General features: G+C 43.5%; 1 protein-coding gene across 4 annotated transcripts in view; it reads left to right on the forward strand.

The window, feature by feature from the left end:
* The window catches only part of TNFAIP8 (TNF alpha induced protein 8), a 433,158-nt gene that overhangs the window by 347,406 nt on the left and 60,691 nt on the right, over positions 1 to 25,061 (forward strand). The window contains exon 1 of one of the 4 annotated variants that reach the window (XM_069226858.1): positions 3,159 to 3,414. The exons of the other annotated variants lie outside the window; for them this stretch is intronic. Within the exon in view, the coding sequence (XP_069082959.1) occupies positions 3,384 to 3,414 (31 nt within the window). The 5' untranslated portion in view covers positions 3,159 to 3,383. Of the gene's footprint in view, positions 1 to 3,158; positions 3,415 to 25,061 lie in introns of those variants that run through there. 4 annotated transcript variants of the gene reach the window in all.

Here is a 25,061-nt window from a genome sequence, read left to right on the forward strand (position 1 = left end):
CCCTGAATCACTGGACTGGGGCCTACTGGCTCACTCACCTTTTTAAAAGTTCTGCTTCTGTGTGCTTACCTCACCCTTGGCCTGCAACCGGTAGATGTGGAGTGATGTGCGGCGCATAAGTTGTTACTTTGTGCTGGATGTGTGTGTGGCTAGGAAGGGTACAGTACATGGATAAAGCAGTACTGTGTAGTACATGTGGGATTAGTACATGCACTCAGTGTATGTATGCTTGGTAAGAACATATGACATGACTAGTGTAGTGCTGTGAAGGCTGTCCGCAATGGAAACATGCTGGGGGTTTGTGCACTTGAATGAAGTACAATACATGAAGGGTGAAGTGTTGTGCAGCGTGCACATGGTAAGTGTGTGTGCTGGTACATTATAGAAAAGCTTGTATGCTGAACTGCGTATGCAGACTGAATGTATGTATACTTGTATTGGTACAGTGCAAGGGGCTAACAGTGCTGGACGGTAAGTGTGCTGTGAATGTACACTGAGTAAGTGTGCCTGCATTGGTAGATTACATGAAGGACCCTGGGTTCTGGGTTCCATTTTGGGACTCCAAGGCTTGCATGGTGAAAATATGAGAAGAGGAATTATTCCCCTCCCCCCCCAACAGATGTGTGTATTACTGCATTCCTGGGAGCTGACTGGGACACGGGAGGAAGGGACATTCCCTTTACATTTCAAACAGTCGATCTTTAATTCAGTGATAGATCATAAGGAAGGGGCCTGAACGCAACTTAGAAATGTAGATGGGTTTGATAAGGGAGTCATAAAGAATAGGGCTGGGAGCACATATCACTGTGGCTGACATTCAGTGTGAACTCTGATCACCCGCATGACCCCTGTCACAGCAGGCAAGACTCCACTTCTGAGTCTAGTCTGCTTTGATAGACATACTTTCAAGGAGAAAGACGAAAATAGAAGTGTACACTTCAAAAGAAGCAGAACCCCAACATAAAACTTAGAAGACTCAGACTCTAAATCACACTTTGGTGTTTGGAAATGTACTATAAGAAGAGGAGAATGAGACCCCAAACTTTTTCATCTGCCAAGTAGCCAGACAAGCTGTGTGAGAAGGTGATGCTCAGCAAGACTTCTGCCTTTGACCAGGACTTGGGGCAAGGACCTGCTAGTCTCCCTGCTGGGCGAGGGGCATCACCCAGGAAAGCCAAGACCACCTGCACTGGAGCACCAGCGCCTGCCTGCTTGAAAGACCAGTGTGCCCTGTGAGGAAGAAGAGAATGTTGGAGAGAATGAGGTCCAGTGGGGAGCCCTGACAATAGTATTCCCTGAGCGAGGTGTGAGAGAATGGCTGTGCTGTGATTGGGTTGCTGCTCGAGTGCAGTGTTGGTTTGGCAATCCCTGAATGACAGGAGAGGGCCGCCGTGGACTTAGCTGTGTGTTAAGCAATGTGCAGGTCTTGCTCCTAAGCCTGTATTGCTGCACTGCAGTTACCCCGTATGCTGGGATAGGCCACCAGTAAGGTTTCTGTTGAAGGAGCCCTGAGACTCGCAATGGCCATGGTGGAGGCTTTTGCACCGGAGGAGCCTGCAATCAAATTACCAAATACCTCAGGAGTTCTGTATGCCACAAGGGGCTGCCAGTACCTATGTTATCAAGACGTTTGGGCAGTTGGCTGAGGCTGAGTTTGGTGTGTCGAGGCTGCACCTCGAGAGAACTGTTTCTGACTGACCCCCAAGGACACCGCACCCTCGCCCGGCTTTAGTTGGGAGCTGAAAAAAGAATTTGCCTATGTTATTGTGTGTGCATATCGTTATTCCTTTGCCTGTGTAGAATTAGAAATAAAATACTTGCTTTTGTTATAAAAGCAAGTATTTGACTGGACATTGATTTATTGTTTGTACTGTTTGCACTTTGAGTTATGAATTGTGTTCACTTACCTGTATCTAGACTCCCCTGAGGGATCCTTTGACTGCTCGTCCACAGTTACCACTGAGAGTCGAATGCACAAGGGGTACTTGGCCTAGTTGCTCATGATCCATAGTAGGTCGGGCCCGGTACACCAGGAGCAAAAGGCCTCAACGATTGGGCCTAGTAACCCGTGCGTGTCCGGTGGCCCTCTGTAAGTGGTTCTGACAGCTATGTATTTTAGAAAGTACCCTCAGACTTCTGGGCAGTCCATGGTGGGAGTTGAAATGCCTTTCTGTTTTCTTGTGTTTATTTCTCTGTAGCTCATACGACTGCTGGAAAGGTTCCCTTGATATCAGGGATCCCCACATGTAGTAAGGAGACTGAAGATATGCTGCGTCGGTATGTGTGTATGTTCACCGCTGCTAAGTTTCCTGGGTCCATTTGTGACTAGTTTGGCCAGTCTGGGTTTTTCTTAGAATTTTGAGACTTTGTAGTCTTATTTATCCCAGTATGAAACCAGGACTACCACTCCCAGCATTCTACTTGACCCTGAATTTGAAGAAAAACCCGGACTGGGCTAGCTAGTCACATGTATGGACTTCGGAAATTTGCCAGCTATGGTTGTTGGGCGTAGAAACTGATGTTTGGAGGGATCCTAGCCCAAGGCAAAACTTGGTGAAAACACAGAGCATGCTACAAGGTGTTCCCAACCACAAAAACGTAGAAGTACAACCTGTTTTTTTGTGTATAAGCTCAGTAATAAAAAATATAGAAAGTTTAATGTAAAATTGTCTATGAATCAGTTAATAATCTGATGGTCAACTGAGTTAGCTCCCTTTTGATCTTATATTAGTAATTATATCGCTCGAGGTATCTGTATTTGTATATATTTGATTATGTGGTCTACCCTCCCGTGACACAAGGACCCACCCCCCCTCCCAGTGGTAGCACTGAGCATCATAGTGAAGCCCTTTCGCTACCACTTGTGGTGTTTGTTGCGCAAATACAAATGTCATGTAATTAGTCTGTTATACCCACACAAGGCTCGACTATTATCAAACAATGTCAGACTTCTGCCAAGTAGAATAGGGAGCGGAAACCAAATGACTGTGTGCTGCTGAAAAGTATAGAATGTTTTTTTTTTCACCTCACGAGCTATAAAATGCACGGGGCAGCATACATAAGCCTATAAGCTCCACCCTTCTGAGTGGAAGTGTGTGGCGTGAATAAAACCCCGCTTTGCGCGCGCGGTGGTAGCGCGCGCTGCAGGCGCGGCGAGCGGGGCCGCTGTCTGTGGAGGTGACTGGTCTCCGCTCTGCAGACGGGAGCTCAGATGCGGCTCCGGGGGGCGGGGTCGGCGCAGGCAGGCGGCGCCGTCGGCGGAGTTTTTGCAGAACTTTCTTCTCTCTGGGCCAGCCCTCTTCCCCTTTCCGGCTGACAGACGGACTCGCTTCTCCGAGTGCAAGCCTGCTGTGCTCCGGTCTCCAGTGGCTCGCTTTGACACCATGGGTTCCGAGGCGGATGAATCCAAAGAAGGTAGGATTGTGGAAACTTTCTTCCTGTAGGTGGTGAGGCTGTGATCTCCGGTTGCAGCAGAGTCATCTCCATCCTTCGTTCTACTTTCCTGGCTTGGCGAGAGATGTCTGCACGATGTGAGCTCGTTTTACAGAGTAACCATTCAGAGGAAAAAAGAAAAAAACGGTCTCTGGCAGAGAGGGCTGGAGCTGAGCTTTGGTTTTCTTTTGGCACTGGGACAGCCTCTCGCATTGACAGCGCTGCTTGTGTCTCTATAGAGCTCAGGGTTCTGCTGTTGATGCAGCCACATGGCACGAAAGAGCGAGCCCGGGCCATAGGCTCCCTTTGCGCCTATAGAGTCTCACCTTTAACGCTTGACGCCTGTAGAAGTTTATTCACTCCCGGTGGCTAGTAGCCGGCAATCTCCTTGTGATCGTAGATGAATGCCCGTTTTAGCCCGTGATCTTAGTCGCCTGCTGCCTGCAAGAGCCGCATGTTGCCCGCTGCTCGTAGTAGTGTGTTGACAGTAAGCTTGGTGCCTGTAGTCGCCAAATAATGTACACATATGCGGCCTGTAATAGCTTGCTGTCGGATAAAGCTGGAGACCAGCAACAGGCCGGTGATTATGGATCACTGATGCCTCCAGCGGTCCTATGACTGCAGTCTGTAACATCCTCTTAGCTGAAGAACCTCAGGGCCAGGGATACACCGATGACTGTGCCTGTAACAGCCTTCTGCCTGCAGGAGCCTGGTAGCTACAGGCCTCCGTAGTACTTACATATCCTGCTAGTCGCAGAAACCTTCTGGCTGCAGTGACCTGGGCACTTTGTAAGCTTGCTAATGCCTTGTGACTGTAGATGTTTATGGCTTGTGACGCTATGCTCATGCTACCTGTCGAGCCGGGTGACCTGGCGATGATTACTACTTGAAACAGCTTCACAAGTCTAAACCTATGGCCTGCTATATCCTGGTGTTTATTGAATCATTCTGCCTGAAGTAGCTTTCCCACTTTACCTTCCTAGTCAGAGAATATTGGGTGGTGACTGCAGAAGCTTCGTTCCTTCTAACAATCGGTAACTATTTAGGCTTGCTAACTTTAGTTGCCTGGTGTTTGAAGAACCCTGTTGCCTGTGGCAGCCTAATGACCGAAGTTGATTGCTACATTTAATAGTCTTGTAGCTAAAGATACTTGTTGCCTATAACAACCCAACACCTGAGGAGGCAGTAGCCTGGTGGCCGAAGAAGCTTGTTGCCTGTAACAACCTCTAATTGATGGCTGAAGAAACGTGTTTCCTGTAACTAATAACGAGGCTTTCTGCCTGCAGTAGCCTGGTGGCTGAAGAAGCTTGCTGCCTGTAACAACTTAATGAAGAGGAGGCTTGCTGCCTGCAGTAGCTGGGCGGTTCGGGAGAAGAAGGTCGCTGCCTTCAATTAGCGCTGCGACTTTATCTGCCTTTTTAACTTTTGTAGAGGCGAGGCCTGGGGTGAAACAGAAAATCCTTCTCGATATGATGAAAGAGGAAGCCGTTGCTTGCAGGCGGCCAGAAGCCAGATGTAATTATTTTGGTATTGAGTTCACTGCTGCCGCCTGTTTGTTTTTTCGCCAACCGAGCCCCTCTGAAAATAAGGGGGGGTCGTGTAGTGGTTGGGGGGGGGGGGGGGGCTTCTACAGAGCAATGAAGGTTCCTTTGCTCTGTCTGGAGGCGCTGGACTAACTCCAATAAATACACACTTGTTCCTCAGCAGCTGGGTGTGATTTTTTTTTTTCATTTCTTCATTTTATTTACAGTGTTCCCATACAGTCAACGAGAGCAGAGGTGAGGGCGCGGGCTTAATTTGGGCCTATAAAATAAGTGGGGGCGGAGAAACAAAATGTTCCTTTCATGACCTTTTGAGTAAATTCGGCAAGTTCAAGGAAGACGTCGGAGAATGCAGGGGAACCCGAGTCAGGCACGTGAGCGTCTGAGGGGAGAGAAGTGAAGGGAGTTTATATTTGGGAGCCAGACGCGTCGTTAGAATCACTTTTCACTCTGAACGTGGTGCTTTTTAGCTCTCCCTGGGGATTCTGTGAAAGAAAACCGAGCGTTTTCCTGCGCTGGTGAATGAATCAGAAGCAGTGTGCTTCTGCCACTTAATGAAGGTTTACTTCAGACCCTGCAAATGCGTACCAGATGAGCGGCTGCACCGGGGCCTTGCGCCCCGGCTGTCCGGGGGGAGGTCTGCATGCGTGCCCATGCCCCTTGCAAGCACATGCACAGAGAGGTAGAGAGGTGGAGGGGGTGAGGAACAGAGTGGTGCATATTCCTGAAAAACTGGCCGTGCCTCTGCGGCTGTTTGGACACGGGCCTTGCATTCCTATGGCAACCCGCATTCCAGGCGGTACAGTAGGAAGCGGCACAGGCGGCCCCGCCCCGGTGGGGGTCTGACACACGTTATGGTGGATATTTGTACACCACGTCACACGCTGAAGAGCAGCTGTCCCGAACGGGCGTGGCTTCCATTGGTGCAGCAGGAGCAGTGGCACCGTGTCACAGAGGCCCGAGGGGCCCACTGAACCCCCGAATGTTAATGTATTGTAGAGCTCAAGCAGCAGTCAAGGGCCCATTTAATTCCTTCAGTTAGTACCCATGGCTCACTGGCTACGCCACTGATCCGACGGCTACTCAATCCGTCACCAGTGCTTTGGTCTGTCATGGACATTTGTTAATTCGAAACTGTAATACAGTTGTTTTCCAATATACGTTGCTAAATGGGGCACCTTGTTAAAGATATTGAATTCACTCACTGTTATCCAGAGAGGTTTGGAGTGTGTGCTCAAAAGCAGTAGATCCCAACCTTTTGACTTCTGTGGACCCCCACTTTATCATTAGTGGAACAAGGGGACCCCCATTGAATCATATTTAGATTCCGGGGACCCCCATTGAATCATTTTTGGAATCCGGGGACCCCCCACTGAGTCATTACTGAAAGCTGGGGACCTGAAATGTTAATAATATTTAATTTGCCGAGCAGTCGTGGACCCCCTGAGGAGGCTTCGTGGACCCCAGGTCGGGAACCACTGCTCTACAGAACAGTGCCGCACATTAACAAGCTCCGGAGCTGGGGTTGTGCACACAGCAGCCAGCATCAGTAACCCCCACGTCAAAGGCCTGGTCACGCTCAGTAGAATGGAGAAGGAGGAATTACGTTTTTCTTCCTCATCAGTGTGCTTTGAGAAAGCTGCTCAGAAGTCAGGACGCAGGTGACCAGTTTTACTACCAAATTCCTAAAGGATGTCTGGAATCCTAGGCAAAATATTTTTTCTAGCTTGCAAACTTCCAGTGGCAATCTGGTGCCCCAGTGTAGTTGGCGCCCTCAGTGGCCGCCCATATTTTGCATGTCACTGTAAAGTAGCCTCGCCTCTATTTTTTTTATGGCAATTCTCAAGACTTAAAAATTGTAAAGCCCTTATTGAGAATAGTCTCTACCTGTTTGCGTAGAAGCAAAACGGGAAATTCTTTGAGACACGTTTCCGATTTGGAGTGCATAATGAAACTAAGCTAGAGAACATATGATTCCTATTTGCGGGTAGACATCTCCAAATACGCTGCATGCGGCGCTACTTCAGGTGCATTGTGACTTTAGTGTGCTCTTGGTCTCCTCCACAAGAGCAAGAACCAGCTTCAGGACGATTGCTCTTGAGAAGACAGACCGTGGAGCATCTCAGGGTCCCACCATAACCTTCCTCCTCAATCACTCACTTTTGCCCTGAAGAGAAAATCTTGATGTAACCTGGCCGGACTCGAAACCAAAATCAGCCCCGGCAAAAATGTTAGATCATACCGAGTGCGGCAGAAGGCCACAGCTAGACCGGGCACATGTGTTACACCAGTCCATCCTGCACCGAAAGCTGCCATCCAAGAAATGCCAGTGACAGAATGCCCCGTCCGGCCCTGGCTACGGCTGTTGCATCTTTGGCATGTTAGCTCATCTTTAACATACTCCAGGGATAATCCAGGATACATCAGTTCGCTCCACAGTAAGTTGATGAAAACGGAGTAAAATATATCAGCTTGTTTATTTGTATATTCTATTACATTTATATAGTGCTTTAAATAATAGTGTTTTAGCAGAAATAATTATTTTCGAAAATGATGACGAACGCAACGGTGAGAGCACTAGCTCAAAATTAAATATCAAAAGAAGTCTTGTGAAAATAAAGAGGGGGAATTAAATTAAAATGCTCACCGTGAGTAAAGTAATAGAGGTTGTGAATTTCAAGGCAATGCTGCAACAGTATAAAAGGTATTAACTTCTAATCTCTGAAAGAGGAAACCGAATTCAACAGATAGAAACATCAAAGCGTACTGTCCTGCAGCTCACTGCTTTTGGCACAGATCGAGATTAAAGTGCTATATTTCATACCTTGCTGACCCTGTCATCCTGTTGTCTGTGACGTGTGGAATCGCTAGGCAGGCAGCGCAGTGGGAGGGGGATAAAGGGGTGCTGAATTCTGGGGACCACAGCAGCAAGGAAAGGCTGCAGTTGAAGGTGATGGCTAGGAGATTGCCTCTGGTCTTGGCAGCACAGAGGTTGTGCCACATCCCAGAGGGCTCCAGCTAGATACACAACAAGCCCTACAAGATCTCTTTGTCTTAGACACTGGATACTCCGCACACCCCTAAAGGCTTTTAGGCCACAGCGAGCCAGGCCATACATTTCCACCTCCCTTTGGTGCTCTGGCTATAGGTGATGGCAAAGCCAACGCTGCAACTATACACCGTATAACGGGTGGCACAATGGCTATAGATGCGCAGTGCTGATAGCATCACAGGTTAGGAAGGAGGAAGGTGGCCTGTAGAAGGTCCCAGTGGACACAAAGACAAGAAGACCAAGACCTTTTAAATGGGGGCAGTAGGTTGTGTTGTCGGGATCAAATTAACTATGGCCGCTCCATCCTGGCTCATTAAGCTCTGTGGAAGTGTGGACTCCCACTCTTCTGCCCGTGGTTCTGCCATGAGATCATCCATTTAGTAACTGCCTCCAGCACAGATGTGTTTTGGAGCTATGATAACTTGGCATTGGTGTTCAGTACTGTCACATCTATGCCACAGCCTGTTATATTTCTTTCTGGCTAAACTCAGTATAAATTGTCGTGGATTGGTTTCGAGGGGGTGACTCCGTGTCCTTTGAAGAGAATTGAAAGATTGGTTTGCTTGTGGAAAAGTTATCTTCAGTTGAATTCCTTGCAACTTCTAGTAGTGTGGATAATGAATGTGTTACATTTTTGGATTTTGCTGTGAATATCGTGTAATAGCTAACTTTATTTTGTTTGCTTCTGGTCACCTTTTTCGCATGATGTATATTTTTTTTAAACTTTTTATTTATGATTTTCTATAAATTAGAGTCCAAACCAAGCGACAGTGAATATACCAGCTCATGCAAATATCGGGCACACATACATAATTATGTAATACGATAAAACATAGTTACATTCTGGTGACTGGTACTTAAGCAAACTGAACAGAGCGCAGCATATATAGTTGATACAGGCATGGATCAGTGTACCATATCCCCGGGCTGTTTCCTGATGCATTATAGGTAATACGAGTCACTTGATATAAGGCAACACATCAACATTGGGGCTATAAGAGGAGGTGGGATGCCCTAACGTGCCCTGTTAGGTTCACCCGTTTCCTTGTTGATTAAGTAAGCCTGGTACGGACCCCAGTAAATTTTGGGATGAAACTGTGTGGAAGTAATTGGTTGTAAGTGTCTGCTTGGGTGTTACAGTAAAGCATATCTGCATGCCATTCTTTCAAGGTGGTAAACGGGCCTCGGTCCCACCGCATGGCCACCCTACGCTTTGCCAGTAAAAGGCCCAGGCTACTAAGCTACGAACGTCTTTGTCCACCTCTCTGTCTTAACCCAGAAGGACCAGCAATGGTGTAACCTCTAGTTGCACTCCCACTATGTCTCAGCTCCCCGAGCAGAGAGGCCCAAGATGTCTGCATCCCAGGACACCGCCATGCCATGTGAAGGAAACCCACCTCTTGTTCCCCACACGTCGTGCACTCCGCTGCGGGGCGCAGTCCATACCGAAACAACCTGACAGACGTATAGTGCATTTGGTTAATGTACTTAAAAAAATTAACCTATGCCTCCCACTAAGGGATATAGACAGTCGTGGAGCAGCAGTATCGCCACTGCGCGTTCGTCAACGGTATGAGGTCTAATTATTTCCTTCTCGAATATGTAAAGCGGTTGTTAAAATCTGCACATTTTCACTGCAGTTTTTGGTTGGAGAATGCATCGATTAATCAATATTTCTTAGCAAACACAATTCAACTAGCAAATTATTTACTTCTCTGCACGGCAGATACAACCTGATAATACATTCACAAAGAACCTAAAAGATCTAGGCTTTAAAATAAACTATGCAGGATTATGTCTGACATCTTCTTTGATGTGTTTAATATAAATGTATGATATTTGCTTAGGCAGTGGATAACAAAAAATATGAGTTTGCATTCAGAATCACCCAAAGCTGCGCTACTCCGACATAATGCACCATTCTCTAAAATATGAACGTTATTTCTGGCTTGAATGCGTGTCGCAGTTTAAATCCTCTCAGCCGAGCCATGTTTTTGAGGTTCCAGAACTTACTTGCTCTTGGCATCTGGAGTCAACAATTTGGACTTGGATAAGGAGAGTCAGCGTGACTTCTTTGTAGCAGCTTTATTCGAGTTAACTGGACGGAAGCACATAGGAGTTCAGACTGTTCCACTGTAATCTTCTTCCAAGCCTTTAAACCAGTTCACTGCATCATTGAATCGTCAAAAACAGTTGTAAAACGTCCACCCTGGAGGAAACTTTGACCATAATTCTGTATTTGTAAGTGCCAGGACTAGGAGTGTAAACTTTTATGAGACGTACACTTCAAAATGATCCAGTGAAGTTGTCCTTTTTGGGTCTTACCTTAAAGTAAATTCAGAAACAAAGACTTTAGTACGTTCTTGGACGATCTGAACATGCTGTATTCAGGCAATAGGGTCGAGAGGAGGTGTAGGAAAATGTCAGTTGAAGAGAATTATTCGAATGTGGAGACGTGATTGAATGTTAACTAAGTAATGACTAGTGTTAATGTTTGGAAACGCTGCTGCTTCCAAGGCACTTAAAACTGCTTACAGGAACACAAGGTGAAGTATTCCTGAGAAACTACTAACGAGTGTATCCACTGTGACGACTTGTCATTTCGGATGAATATTTTTTCAGGTGTGTGTGTGTGTTTTTTTTTTTTAGTCTTGTGTTGAACAGGGTTGCTTAGTGTGTGAGATAGGTAATCCGCGAGCCATGTGCCCCTTGGCATTGGTGTCCAGTGCCAGCCCATGTACTCCAGTGATATTGGGGTCCCTGTACTTCAAATCTGCTGTTCCACATGTTGGTCAGGATTCGGCAGAAGTCTATAGAAGTCCAGATGGTGAACATGTCATGGTTGAGGGGCAGCAGAGTTGGTTACTATGTTGTGATATCACCCCCCCACCCCCGCAAAAAAAAAAAAAAAAACACCAACTGCATTTTGCAAAACACCTCCCAAAATTAACTAGCGATTGTTTTCCACCCCGTTTCGAAAAGTGGTGTTGTTAATTATCAGAAGTGCGTGTTTTCTCTGGCTCCCAGAGTGGTATCTGGGAGCTAAACCTCTTGTATTTGAGCATACCGATTTGGTGATTTACATTTGGTTTGGTTAAAAACTACTTTATTAGCATGATGTGGTTCTCTGTTTTATAGTTAACAGTTTGCTAAAAGGTGTACCGCGTTTTTATTCAAAAAGCAAAACTTAAATCAGTTTAAACCACTGATTAATTGGCCTGGACGGTATTCCGTTCCATCATTTTGCTGCTCGCTGTGCCACTGCAGACAGGTAGTTTGGACACTTAGGGGGTTATTACAACTTTAGAGGAGGTGTTAATCCGTCCCAAAAGTGACGGTAAAGTGACGGAAATACCACCAGCCTTATTACGAGTCCATTATATCCTATGGAACTCGTAATATGGCTGGTGGTATATCTGTCACTTTACCGTCACTTTTGGGACGGATTAACACCTCCTCCAAAGTTGTAATAACCCCCTTAATTCCTGTATAACTGTAGACATTCACAACTTCCAACCTAACGTGCTTAGAAATATGCTAAAGAATTTACATGTTGAGTGCTCACCACTCACTGCGTTTGCCTTTAACTGCTGATGAGGAAGCAGTGGGAACACCTGGTATGTGCATAATTGCTGCTATGAGACAGTGGCGTTGTGTGTATATGGAGACACCAACGAATGTTTGCTGCATTAAAGTTAAAAATTGGAATGTGAATTTTGGGTGAATATCACGTGTGTAGACGCAAAGCGCGCATTGATGCAGTGGCGCTGGTGCCCACTGAGCTACGATGAGCTTTACTACCCCACCAGCAGTCAATTGGGCAATTTCTTTGCTTTGCACCAAGACTCATGGTATCCTTGCTACACTGCTGCAAAGGGGTCTGTGTGAGGTGTACTGTTGAAGGTTAATATTGGACCTGCACAGATTGACGTCTCACTGTGCAATTCTAATATATGCAATCTCTTCCTGTAATGCCTTTGTTTGATACCAGCTGAATCATTCCAGTGGATTACCTAAGAGTTAATGCTTAGCTTCAGGGTTGTCCAGTTTAGGTCGCCGAGGGAAAATTCCATACCAGACTTTAAAGATACCGACACAAAATATATTTGCGTCCAGCAAATGTTAATGGAATTTATTTACATAGATATTGATGGTCCTGAAAATATGGCATAGATATGACCCCTATCGATCTAGGCTGGGCATCTCTGCTTTTACTGAAGTATGCTAAAATGGCAGATCTATACGCTGGTACTTATGAGTATTTTGGTTAAAAAGTATATACATTACTAGTTTTAGTCTATATAGTTCAACACAAGTTTGTTTTTCTAAAGACAATTTATTTCTGTCATATTATGGATTATAGGGCCACATGTGATTATTCCAATGTGTCAAGAGTTAGATCCCCAAAAAAGTGTTGGAAAAGTTGCAGCAATAACATTTTGTAGCCCAATCACAGTCTTTGTATGGACATTCTGTTTTATGTCTGGTTTAACAGCTCAGCTGTTTGAAGATCTATTCTACCATTTTTTTTTTTTTTTAAATATCATAAAGTGAGCTTTGACTCCAACTACAGTATCTCTCTCAACTCATGCTATTCGCTGTTGGGTGTATTGTTCTACCTCCTTTGATGAAGTACTGAAAATTGTGAGGGACTATTTCATCTTCCGAAAGTACTCTCAATAACCACAGTTTAATTTTTTTATCTCATAGATGTGTTGTGTACACAAAACAATCATTTTTTTTTTGCTTTTATGCTGCAGTAAGCTTTATAATGTTTTACTCAGGACTTCGATGTAGTTAACCTGTTGGCTTTGCCAATGTTTGTTTTTCACAGTGGCTAAAACAAATGGACAATCCTCTGCCCTCATTGGAGCTTTTCTTATTGTCAAATTCAGGTTTCGGGAGCTTGGTGTTTTGTTCTATCTTGACGAGATGCACTTCTCATTGGACCCATTGCTGTTTTCTTTCGGTGTATTTGTTTTTTTTCTGGATGTTAAAGTGTTTTTGTTCTTTTGTATTTGCTTGCCGCGGGGTATGTTGCCTTTTCATCTTTTGTAAATTACTGTTTCACACTTCGTTCGATTTTTCTTTGATTATATTTTTCTGATCCTAAAGTAAACCCGTTTTGTCTGAAGCACAAAAAGAAAGTGCTGGGGTCAAACAGCGAAGACAAATCCACGTGCTCACTCAGTGTTACAATTTTACACCTATGTGTGCTGCATAGAAATTTTCTACAAATAAGACAAGTTTGTGTAAGTCGTGCTAGGAAAAAGAAACAGTGACTTATTTCCACAAAAGAGTACTCATCAGATAATGAGCCCATGCAAGATCTTTTGCCTCTGGTTACAGATTTTTGTTTTAAGTAGACTCTCCTTAAATATAAGATAAACTTTAAACCTAAAATAACAATTTCATATTCTCCTTTCCCACAGAAAATCGAATTCCTCTGTTACAATTTTAATGTGCATGATGTAAAGTCAAAAACTCATTCTAAGACCTGGTCTCTCCTTCACACTTCAGCAAAGCGATTCTGCCGTTTCTGCCAAAAGGCCTCAATGCCCGTTGATGGCAAAGATTTTTTGCTGGGTCAACAGCTTGAGCATCAAGATATCAAATTCGCCATCTACTTTTTTTTATCAGTCCAAAATATATAGTGCCAAAAGCTTTGACTCTAGGTCAGGGAGTCTTGTTTCAGAGGTGCAGTAGAATCACCCTATATTCTTGAAGATCCGAAGAAGTGTATTGTAATCTAGGGAACCTCTACAAAAAGGCTTATCTGAAGAGAACAGCTCACAAAAGTGAGCTTCTTGTTTGGATCATTGAGCCAAGAGGCGGATTTTCCATCAATAACCTGAAAATTGCATATTTTCACCATAGTGAGAAGTCCGCAAAGATCTTCTGGTGTATGCTTAGGGGCAAGCATTATCAATTGAGTATTTTACTATTGTGATTCAAATTTGAACAGATATTCTTGTTTTAGTGTGCCAATTTTAGTAGATTTGCCACTATTCATATATGAATTTCATTTATTTCAGTTCCTGAGCAACTAGACTGATGTGAGACCTTTCCTTATATTTTTAATTATTCAGAGAATTGAATAGCATCCTGTCTTGCAGCATGCATCTTTTCTGGATTCACATGCTGTGCATTATCTCACCTTCTAGTGTTTGGGTCTGGAAATGTCTCCTCACTTGCCCATTTTTATTAGGTATTACGTACTAGACAGTGCATGCGTAACCTGTTGGAAGATATATTGTTACCTTACAGTGGGCGTAGAGCTCGATAAACTCAAGGGACGTGTCTTGAGGAATCTCTTATCTGTAAACTCTGCCTTCTCAGCACCAACATTAAGAATTGAGTTGGGCTTGCGCAGTTCCTTCATTCAGGGTCTGGCCGCGGTAATTCGCTGGATGGTTAGCCTGATGACGTGCAGTGATGACTCCTTGCGGTCACTGCTAAAAAAAGAAATATTAGCCGGCCATAGAGCAAAATATACCATCTGCAGGAATTTTCTGTATGCCATAGAGCTTCTGCAATTAGATTCTTCTTTAATTTTCACTTTCTCTCCAGCATTGCTCATATCCACAATCTGGAATGCAGCTTGGGCGGCGAGTTTCCGCCAGGACCACCAGGCTTGCGTACACAGGCAGGGTGTTCACATTATATCTGATACTTTAAGGCTGAGGGTTACACAGCCCTACCTCATCTGGAACATGCCCCATTAGGTGAGAATATTCTGGCTCCTGATGCGACAGGAGCTGCTTCCCCTTAATACCTTACAGGCTAAAAAGTTTGGTTCCTCTGCTATTTGTAATCTTTGCCATAACGGCGCCCAAGATTTGAAACATGTTGTATCAATTTGTCTGGCCTTATTGCTTCATCGCCGCAGGTGGCTGCGCCTTATTTGTTTCACTTTTTTCTTTAGTACCACTTCTGAGTTACTACAGGCCCCCCTTATTCCGCCAAATGAAATGTTTTGTGTTAGAGTTTTAATTATTTTAAGTGTTTTTTTTAACATTGTATTAATTTAACCAACTGTCTAGGAAAGTTTAATCCTTTTAGTTTTTCTATGGTTCTTCATAAATATGTATCATCTTATGTGGACCTCCAGTGGAGTTCCATAACATAATAAATAATAAACTTGAAACTAGAGCCCGCTCATTGCTTCTCACTGGTTGGCTTCATTGTCATTTGCTGCTTCCTATTCATTGCTGTGTGTGTGATTTCCTTCCTCCTCTTGTGTTTGTTCCTTCCCTGGAGTACAAATTTATTACATGTGACTTTCCACTGCTCGCTTTTCATGCACTATTTTTTTCTTTTTTTTCTTTAAGCAGTATCTGACAATGTGCATGTTTTCCAGCCGTCTGTCTGGTGTAATTCTCCCCTTCTATCACACTCACTTGTGTTGCCTTTCAATGCCTGTATACATCTCCCCTGCCCCTCCATGATTCCCTTATGTGGTTATCCCCTCCACATTCCTTTTTTTGCTCAAGTGCTTTTTCGCACCAGTTCAAATTTTTGCTCTCTCCATTGTTGCTTTCTCTGTTTGCTTCGCCTATCCGTGCTCTTTGTGTTCCTTTCCTCCAGTCATGCCCTCTGTGTTGCTTCCACCAACCCGCATCCCTCTGCTTCCCCAGATGTCTGTGAATCCACGTCCCAGCCATGTTTCTTCCTCCCACCAGTGCTACTTTTTTGTAATCAATCCCACTCAGCTCAGCAAACAAAAAGAAAAAAAAAGCATGTGCCTCATTTTGGAGGTGTGCGGCTACAAAATGATGTGGCCCGGCACATAAGCTGTTTTTTTTTTCTTTTTAAACCATACTGCATAGCGTGACTAACACTATTTGCTAAGCAAATAGGCCCTAAAATCGAGAGCTGTTGGCTTTATTAATGCTTGTTTTTGTGTAGGTATCATCCATTAGGCTGAGTTTTGATCTGTGAACATAGGGTGATGGGTGAATTACATGGAGTTACTAACAAAAATAGGTTATAATGATGACCGAAAGGTTTTACATTAGCTGTATTATGAAAAGCATTAACTGCAAGGGCAAACAGACATCCCAGTACTGTGCACCATAAAGTATTCACAAAACATCAGCATACTAGGCAGCTACCTCTTAGCTTCAGGTATATATACAATATTGACATATTTGCCATGATTCGTCATTCATTCTGTGGTAATAAGTCTTGTAGAACAAGCATGGTCCCGTATCTCTTGTGATTCTTGATCAACATGAAGAATTCCTCCTTTTCACTCGGCTGACTCGACATCATAGGGACAGATTTTAATAAATTGTTAGTATGTCCCTGGAAAGAAGTGTCTGTCCTCTGTCTGTTTTCATCTTGCTCCTTAATGTGTTGCAATAGTGATACAAACATGCTGTATGAGGCCTGATTTCGAGTCGGAGACCTTGCCTTTGTACTGAGTGGATAAACATGGGTAAAATAGTTCCTTGGGAAGCAGTTTAAGCATATTAGTATTTTGAGCAACTAAGAATAAATGTGAAAGCTTCACTTTCTTGTGGGAGATGACAGATTTAGTACAAATGTATCGAGTAATTGCAACGAGCCTTCGCGTGTTGTTGGCTATCTCGGTGGTCATGTAACACTTCTGACCATGAACTTCCTTGTCTGTCAGTAAATACAGGCACGCATGATTTTCGGGAACCCCACAGCAAGCTAGTTCCTACTTGGTGTATATTGTTAAATTACCAGCCCAGAACGCTTGAATTATTTCTTCCACAAAGAGCCTTGCCAGTCAAATCGCAAAGGAAGGGCACTTTGGAGATACTTTTCGAAGATTACCTCACTTGTGAACACTGCACTCCATTATTACATAGAATCGCTATAGTGCGTCACAGCAGAGCCCTGTAACAGCTGATGATAAGATAGTGTAGTTATATAGTTTTAGGCGAAATGTAAATGTTGAAGTTCTGGTTCTACTCCACCTAACACCTTGTAGTACTACAGTGATAAGTAGAGTGCTTAATTTGTGCTTGTCGTTTCCGGTGCGGGGAACCGGCACTTATTTTTGTGCCTCAAGCATTTACTGCGAGCAAAAGATACATATTGAGAAGACGGAGGGAGAGAAAAACGAAAAAAGTCACAATGGGAGAAAGCAGAAAGCTGCAAGAGTGAGCTGAAGGGGCTGGGAGCGGCTTTAACTGGATTGAAGAGGCCCGAGATGGCTTTAGGTTTACGCTGCCTCAGTATTCGATGTTCACACACTTACGTTCAGCAGCCGTGTGTTGAAGGGGAGGGCTTTGGGCACCAGCACGTTGTTATTTACAAATTAAGCACAGGATAGGTAAATTGACCGCAGCCATTAGCTCACTGCCTTCCAGCGTTCCCCCACCCCAGGCACACCCTTACAACACTGCTCCCTGGGTCCCAGCCTATCTCACAACAGCAACAGATGAATGGTTGATAGACTTAGAATTTTAGAGGTAAACGTAATTACACTTTAGTGTCGACATTGAGAAGTTACTTTTTTAGAAGGACTGAGCTTTAATTCTAACATTTTGGATGTGTGGGTTTGTATGACAATTAATGTACATTTGAAACCGGTTTTGACCTAATATTGAAGACCACTGCTCTCCGTAGGTACGTAGGAGACGAGGTATATCTGTGTGCGGCAGTAATCCTATTTCTTCATAACCCCATTGTAAAAATATTTTAAGATTTTGTTTTAATTGCGTTTTTTACTTGTAGGTCCCACATTTAGAATATTATGGAATTTCCCTGCTTGCGATCACTTTTCAGAAGTTCGAGTTCTGGGTTCATATGAGGGCAGCAGCCACTGTATGCCACGGGTTTAATCGGAGGAGATTCTCTTAAAACTATACTGCTGGTGAATTTCAATACATTGGAGACTAAAGTCCTTTCTGAAATAACCGGAAGAACCTGTCAGTTTTAACAGAACACGTCTGTTGCCAACAGGGCCTTGCTCGGTATGACGAAGATCTGGAAATAAACCTGAAGGCAGGCACATTTTATTTCCGTTGGCACCCTGTGCTTGTTCTCTGCAAACCATTTGTTCAAGTTTTGATTGGACTGATAACATGAATTTTAAGGCTTTTAATCAGATTTCTGCCGCACCTGATGAAATGCACGGACACCAGAACAAGAATGGAGAATGGAGTCGGATGTGGGCAGAACGTAGGTCTAGGCAGCAAAATAAAATTAGCCTCCTTTAGGGAATCAGATAATGAAACAAGCATTTGCAATGCAATGGGTCTCTCGATTGCTCGAGTTGGAGCTATTAGCGTTGTAAATTCCTAACTGGACATTTGTTGCCACATAAATTGAAAAGTAAAACAGTTGACATAAACAAGCTGATTCAAAGGCCACGGCTGCCCTGAGGGTGAAGGAGAGACACACTGGAAAAAGAATATCACTTGCAGACAAACGTATTGGCAAACGTGCAATTATCCACGTAACAGGGTCAATGGCCAAGGCAGAAACAAAACCGCTCGAAGGAGGGATAAACGTAAAGCATTTACCAATGATGACAAAGGATTTTTGAAAGGCAAGCCCATGAACCAGTGATAGTGCTGGGCTTGTGGTGGGTGTAGTTAAAAGCCTACAAATAGATCTTAACAGGCCAGAGTGCTCATGTGTGACCTAAAAGGTGGCCCGTGATTGCAGGTCGATGCAGAAGGGGCTCGCTGCATAAATGTTTTGCAAGGTACGGACGACTACATGCATTTGTGCTTACTGCAGGCAATGATTACAGTAATATCAGAGAAATCTATATTAAATTTCAGCCCACCAGACCATAACATCTGCCTAGTACACCTTAAAACAGGCCCACAAACGGCGAAAAATATGGTCCACATACTGACCTGTTAGCCCAGCCCTTCCGGTACTTCCAGGTTTCCCTTGAGGCCATCTCTTAAGGTGACCCTCTTAGATACCTGACTTGTTCACATTAAATCTGTGATTTGGTAAATTTCGAGTTACCTTGCTCATAGTCTCATTTTGTTCCTTCTTACCACTGTGCTTTCATTTGGTGATTGAGGAATGGACTGTAATACCATGTGGTGTATTTTCCTTTTTTTAGGTTGAGCCTAGGCAGCGTGCAAGCGCTGTCTCTCGACATGTTGTAATCTACATCTGTTGGCTTGAACCACGCCGATCTCATGCCCATCACTGTAATTCGTTCCATGGCTTGTCTTTCGAAATTCCCTTGATTTTGTAGGTGAATGCTTTAAGTTTGTCCCGCCTTGAGGCTGCTTTGTTACCGCCTTGCAGACTGACCCTGTTACATGGATGATTGCACGATTGGCCTTATAGCTTAGTGTGGCATACTACTTTTTTCTTTTGCTTCACGCTTCATGGCTGTATGCTGTTTCTTCCTTGTTTTGGGCATGCCACTGTTTCTTTGTGGTGTCTGAGCGCTTTACATGAGGAAGTGGAGTTTCATAGCGCAAACTCGATCGGAAAAGTGCTTTACATCACTACGTGAAATTACTTTTCATCATTCCCCAACCTCATACTTATGTTTATGTTCAAACAGCATATTACTCTTGTTTCCCCTCCCTCATAACCTGAATGCACAGCGTAAAACTTTTTACATAACGGGCGCCGCTCTTCATTTTTCAGCACAGTGCCTGAAAGTCACTGGGGATGTTATGGAATTCAAGATTGCAGGATGTAGTACCTTATGTGACCAAAAGAGGTTCCAAGCGACACCTAGGGACAGTCTGTGGTACTGCACCCTTTCCCTGCTTCGTGCACTTTAGAACGATAAATGTTGCAGGTTTTTTAGCCAGTGTATTATAAGTGTAAAAGCATTAATGTTCTTCCTGATTACATTTCAGATGCTTTAGTTAATCTTGTTGCTTTTGGTCCATGCTATCCAAAGCGTTACCACTCTGATTAACGCTCTCCGTCAACAGATGTCTCAAATGTGTTGTAGTGCCAAAGCTGCTCCCTTTGTAACTGGGGAGCAAGGATTGAGTATTGGCATCGGTTCAACATCCTGTGAATCTAGGCAACTCACTTAATCGCTCCTGCCCCCCTCCCCCAAAAAAAATTAATCTGCACTTGTGTATTATAATTGGTGCTCCTGTGAAGCGCTTTGATGCCTGCTGGTCAAGTTTGAGCTATATAAAACTGCAAAATAACCACAGTGATTTTGGGGAAGATTTGAAGTCATCCAGCACCAAGAATTCACATAGATGCTTCAAGTCGCTTTAAAATATATACCATGTCATCCTTTGTGGCATGGAAAGGTGCTTTCAGTCGGGCATGGTGAAGTGTCTGAAGGATTTTTACCAGGAACTTGTACACACAAGCAAAAACATGTCCACACACTCTGTTTGTAAAGACTTCAAAAATGTCAGTCATTTCACAAAGTAATGTGCATTATCCCACTTACAACACCTAAAAATCCGCATTCCTATCTTTCTGCTGCCCCTTAAGCCCCTCTGTGCACCCTGCTTACCATATAATAGTATGTTTCAGCCACTGAAAGCGTGGAATGAAAAAGTGCATTTACACAGATTAGCACTTGTCACGTTGATTAAAAGCTGCCCATCTAGTTCCAACTTCTTCTTAGTAACTGCAGCGAGGAGATTTCAGCCATCATGACTCAGTTTTGCCACATGTAAAGCTCCACGTCTGTCGTACACTCTTTAACAAACGCTTTTCAGAAGAAGAACCATCTTAATAAAATGTATTCTCCCAGCTACTGGCAACTGCAGCCTAATCCACTTCCCTAGTTGTGCAACCACATTTATTATACTTTTGCCCTTGTTCTCCCCTGGAGCATCTTAAGGATTTTGGGGGCCTTGGGCCAAACATATTTAGGGGGCCCCTGTTCATAACAGACTTGAATTTATGACCCAGTTCCAGCTCTTTCTCGCCCTCTTTGGCCAAGACACCGACAATGCTTAATGTGTTTACATCTGATATTCGGGGATAGTGATGTGTGGTTTCAATACTTGTAGCACAGCAGCAGCTCACTATTATTACTGCAAATAATCTCTGTGACACCCTCCCATTTCTCATATTTATGGTCCTGTTTTGGTCTTAAAGAACCTTTTTTTATGGATGCTGCATGAAACAAACACATTTCTCAGAAAATGTCAGTAACAAGCCCTCACACATCACCCACATTTATAAAAAATAATTACAAGAAAACAGTACTAGAAACAGTTTAAGAAATGTTCAAGGTCATCAGGGCAAAACTGTCTGCAGTAACTGTAAGTGCTTTAGTTATATGCAGGGCCACTGGAATTATGTGGCAGAGAGGACCAAATTATGCTGCAGGGTTGACCATTTATGTGGCAAGAAAAGTCCAGTTATGCATTTACAGTGCCAATAGCTCTAACTCAAGCAAATGCGAGACCCATTGCATTGCAAATGCTTGTTTATGGATTGTATTGAGTCTATTCTGAGTTCTAAAACAGAACCCCCAAAAAAGTTCAATTAAAAAAAATATATATATTTTCCCGCGTGTTTTCAAAAGCCAATTCCCCATCATGATATTCTTTTTTGTAATAACATTTTGAGTTCAAAGCTAGTGCAAGTGGACACGGTAGTTGCAGAAGGCTTACATCACATGTCACTCAGTAGTCCCTCAGGCGAACATTAGCCCTAGTTACAGATGATTGAAGAAATTAGAGCAGGCTACCACAAAAACGACGAGAATTTGGGAAGTACGATTTGATAAGAGATTAGCTGACCAGTGGGACCCCTTTGACTATGTTCTAACCCTTTTGGGTCATTCCACCAAAGTTTTCCCAGATATACATACCTTGTATAGAACGTCATGCAAACAAGTAAATTGGAGCATATATATTACAGGAGTGTAAAAACTCTGTGTAAACTCTCAAACATAACTAGTGTGTGTTACCTGAAGTTCTGTTAAGACATGTTGATTTTCGAGAGGCCCAATCGCTTGCATTTGTTGCCAGTTCGGGACTATATGGACTACACAATAAGGTGTTTGTTGATGCCCCCAAGTAGCACTTAACATAAACATAATGCCTCCAATCAAACATACTCTGCCTGCAGCAGTGGAGATTGATGGGTGAGGTAATATGGTAAAGAAAAAAATCCTCAAAGCATGGTAGGAGATATCAATCCGTACCTACTCTCTCTCGTCTACAGTAGGGGCGCAGCACAGGCCCCTGCCATGCCGGGATGCCCCCACACCTCCAGGGAGTCCCCAACCATTACAGGGGCCCCCGTTGACCCTACAGTCGATGGGTTATATGTGAGCTAGGGGAGGCTTTGTGGTCCCTCGTCACATTCTGCAGGGGGGGGGGGGGTGTAGTCTATCATTTTGCGCTATGCCACTGATTTAAAGAAGATTGTTTACTTTGATGTTAATATGTGGCAAATCTATTCTCTGTCAATTTCTTCAAACCGTGATGACCTATAATGCCATAAAGCACTAATAATCAGTTGACTTTGCTATGGTGTGCATGTTCAACCAAATGCTGGTCACAGACTGCCCACTGAATGCCATCAGCGGTGGCAAGCAATTTAGATTACCGGACAAGCAGAATGCACCTACAGCACATATAGTGCCAACTACATTTTTGTTTTGATTTTGGAATCAACATCGGCAAGATGAGCAACCTAAATGTATTTGAAAATGTTCTACAGGGAGTGCAGAATTATTAGGCAAGTTGTATTTTTGAGGATTAATTTTATTATTGAACAACAACCATGTTCTCAATGAACCCAAAAAACTCATTAATATCAAAGCTGAATATTTTTGGAAGTAGTTTTTAGTTTGTTTTTAGTTTTAGCTATGTTAGGGGGATATCTGTGTGTGCAGGTGACTATTACTGTGCATAATTATTAGGCAACTTAACAAAAAAAAATATATACCCATTTCAATTATTTATTATTACCAGTGAAACCAATATAACATCTAAACATTCACAAATATACATTTCTGACATTCAAAAACAAAACAAAAACAAATCAGTGACCAATATAGCCACCTTTCTTTGCAAGGACACTCAAAAGCCTGCCATCCATGGATTCTGTCAGTGTTTTGATCTGTTCACCATCAACATTGCGTGCAGCAGCAACCACAGCCTCCCAGACACTGTTCAGAGAGGTGTACTGTTTTCCCTCCTTGTAAATCTCACATTTGATGATGGACCACAGGTTCTCAATGGGGTTCAGATCAGGTGAACAAGGAGGCCATGTCATTAGATTTCCTTCTTTTATACCCTTTCTTGCCAGCCACGCTGTGGAGTACTTGGACGCGTGTGATGGAGCATTGTCCTGCATGAAAATCATGTTTTTGTTGAAGGATGCAGACTTCTTCCTGTACCACTGCTTGAAGAAGGTGTCTTCCAGGAACTGGCAGTAGGACTGGGAGTTGAGCTTGACTCCATCCTCAACCCGAAAAGGCCCCACAAGCTCATCTTTGATGATACCAGCCCAAACCAGTACTCCACCTCCACCTTGCTGGCGTCTGAGTCGGACTGGAGCTCTCTGCCCTTTACCAATCCAGCCACGGGCCCATCCATCTGGCCCATCAAGACTCACTCTCATTTCATCAGTCCATAAAACCTTAGAAAAATCAGTCTTGAGATATTTCTTGGCCCAGTCTTGACGTTTCAGCTTGTGTGTCTTGTTCAGTGGTGGTCGTCTTTCAGCCTTTCTTACCTTGGCCATGTCTCTGAGTATTGCACACCTTGTGCTTTTGGGCACTCCAGTGATGTTGCAGCTCTGAAATATGGCCAAACTGGTGGCAAGTGGCATCGTGGCAGCTGCACGCTTGACTTTTCTCAGTTCATGGGCAGTTATTTTGCGCCTTGGTTTTTCCACACGCTTCTTGCGACCCTGTTGACTATTTTGAATGAAACGCTTGATTGTTCGATGATCACGCTTCAGAAGCTTTGCAATTTTAAGAGTGCTGCATCCCTCTGCAAGATATCTCACTATTTTTGACTTTTCTGAGCCTGTCAAGTCCTTCTTTTGACCCATTTTGCCAAAGGAAAGGAAGTTGCCTAATAATTATGCACACCTGATATAGGGTGTTGATGTCATTAGACCACACCCCTTCTCATTACAGAGATGCACATCACCTAATATGCTTAATTGGTAGTAGGCTTTCGAGCCTATACAGCTTGGAGTAAGACAACATGCATAAAGAGGATGATGTGGTCAAAATACTCATTTGCCTAATAATTCTGCACTCCCTGTATTTATTAGCTTGTTTAAATACTGCATGCTTTTGAGTATTTGGGGTTTGTCATACTAGACACTAACGTGTTGCTACCACCCAATCTAAAGGCAATGATCAATATGTTAAAGTTGTTTTTTTTACCTACAGAATTTTAACAAACGAAAAAACGTTTAAAATATATCTTTAAAAGCACCGAGCTAAATGGTATGATTGAAAAAACATTAGCCATGGGTGGGATGTCTGAAAATTAAGATATGCTGACCATACTGTTGATTAGCATGCATGAAATATATGTGGCATGTGAATGATAAATACTCTTCACCTATAGTTGATTGTAGTAGCAGATGAACAGTAAATCAAGGCTGTAACAGAATTGGGCTTTGCACATATGTGAGGATAAACCAAGAGCAATGAAGCATTACGAGTTAATCTACATTTTAGAGAAACAATGATTACAAAACCTTGTTACTTTACAGTTCCCAACAGAGTACATTCGTAACACCACCCGTAGAACAGCTTGTAATTCCTCTATAACTATAGAAAGTTTCAAGCAGTTCCAGGGATACCTCAATTTTATGTTAGTATCCACGTGGCTTAAATGCAAACCATGCAGGATCTAAGTTCTAGCCAACACCATTATTGATCAGACTCAATTTTGGAACAACCTTGAAGAAATTGGCATTCTTTTATTACCTTTTTTTATTGAAGGGCTTGTCAAATCGCTCCCAAATTCTCTCTAGCATAAGCATTAAAGGAAGAGATCTACTAATATCGCCTTACCTTTGCAAGAAAGCAAGGGCATGTGGCATGAGTGCATTTTCCCTTCTCCGTGTCTTTTTTGGCTGCATGTCAATGGTGGTTGTTTTAATCTTAG

The sequence above is a fragment of the Pleurodeles waltl genome, chromosome 1_1, assembly GCF_031143425.1.
Source record: "Pleurodeles waltl isolate 20211129_DDA chromosome 1_1, aPleWal1.hap1.20221129, whole genome shotgun sequence".
NCBI lineage: Eukaryota > Metazoa > Chordata > Amphibia > Caudata > Salamandridae > Pleurodeles > Pleurodeles waltl.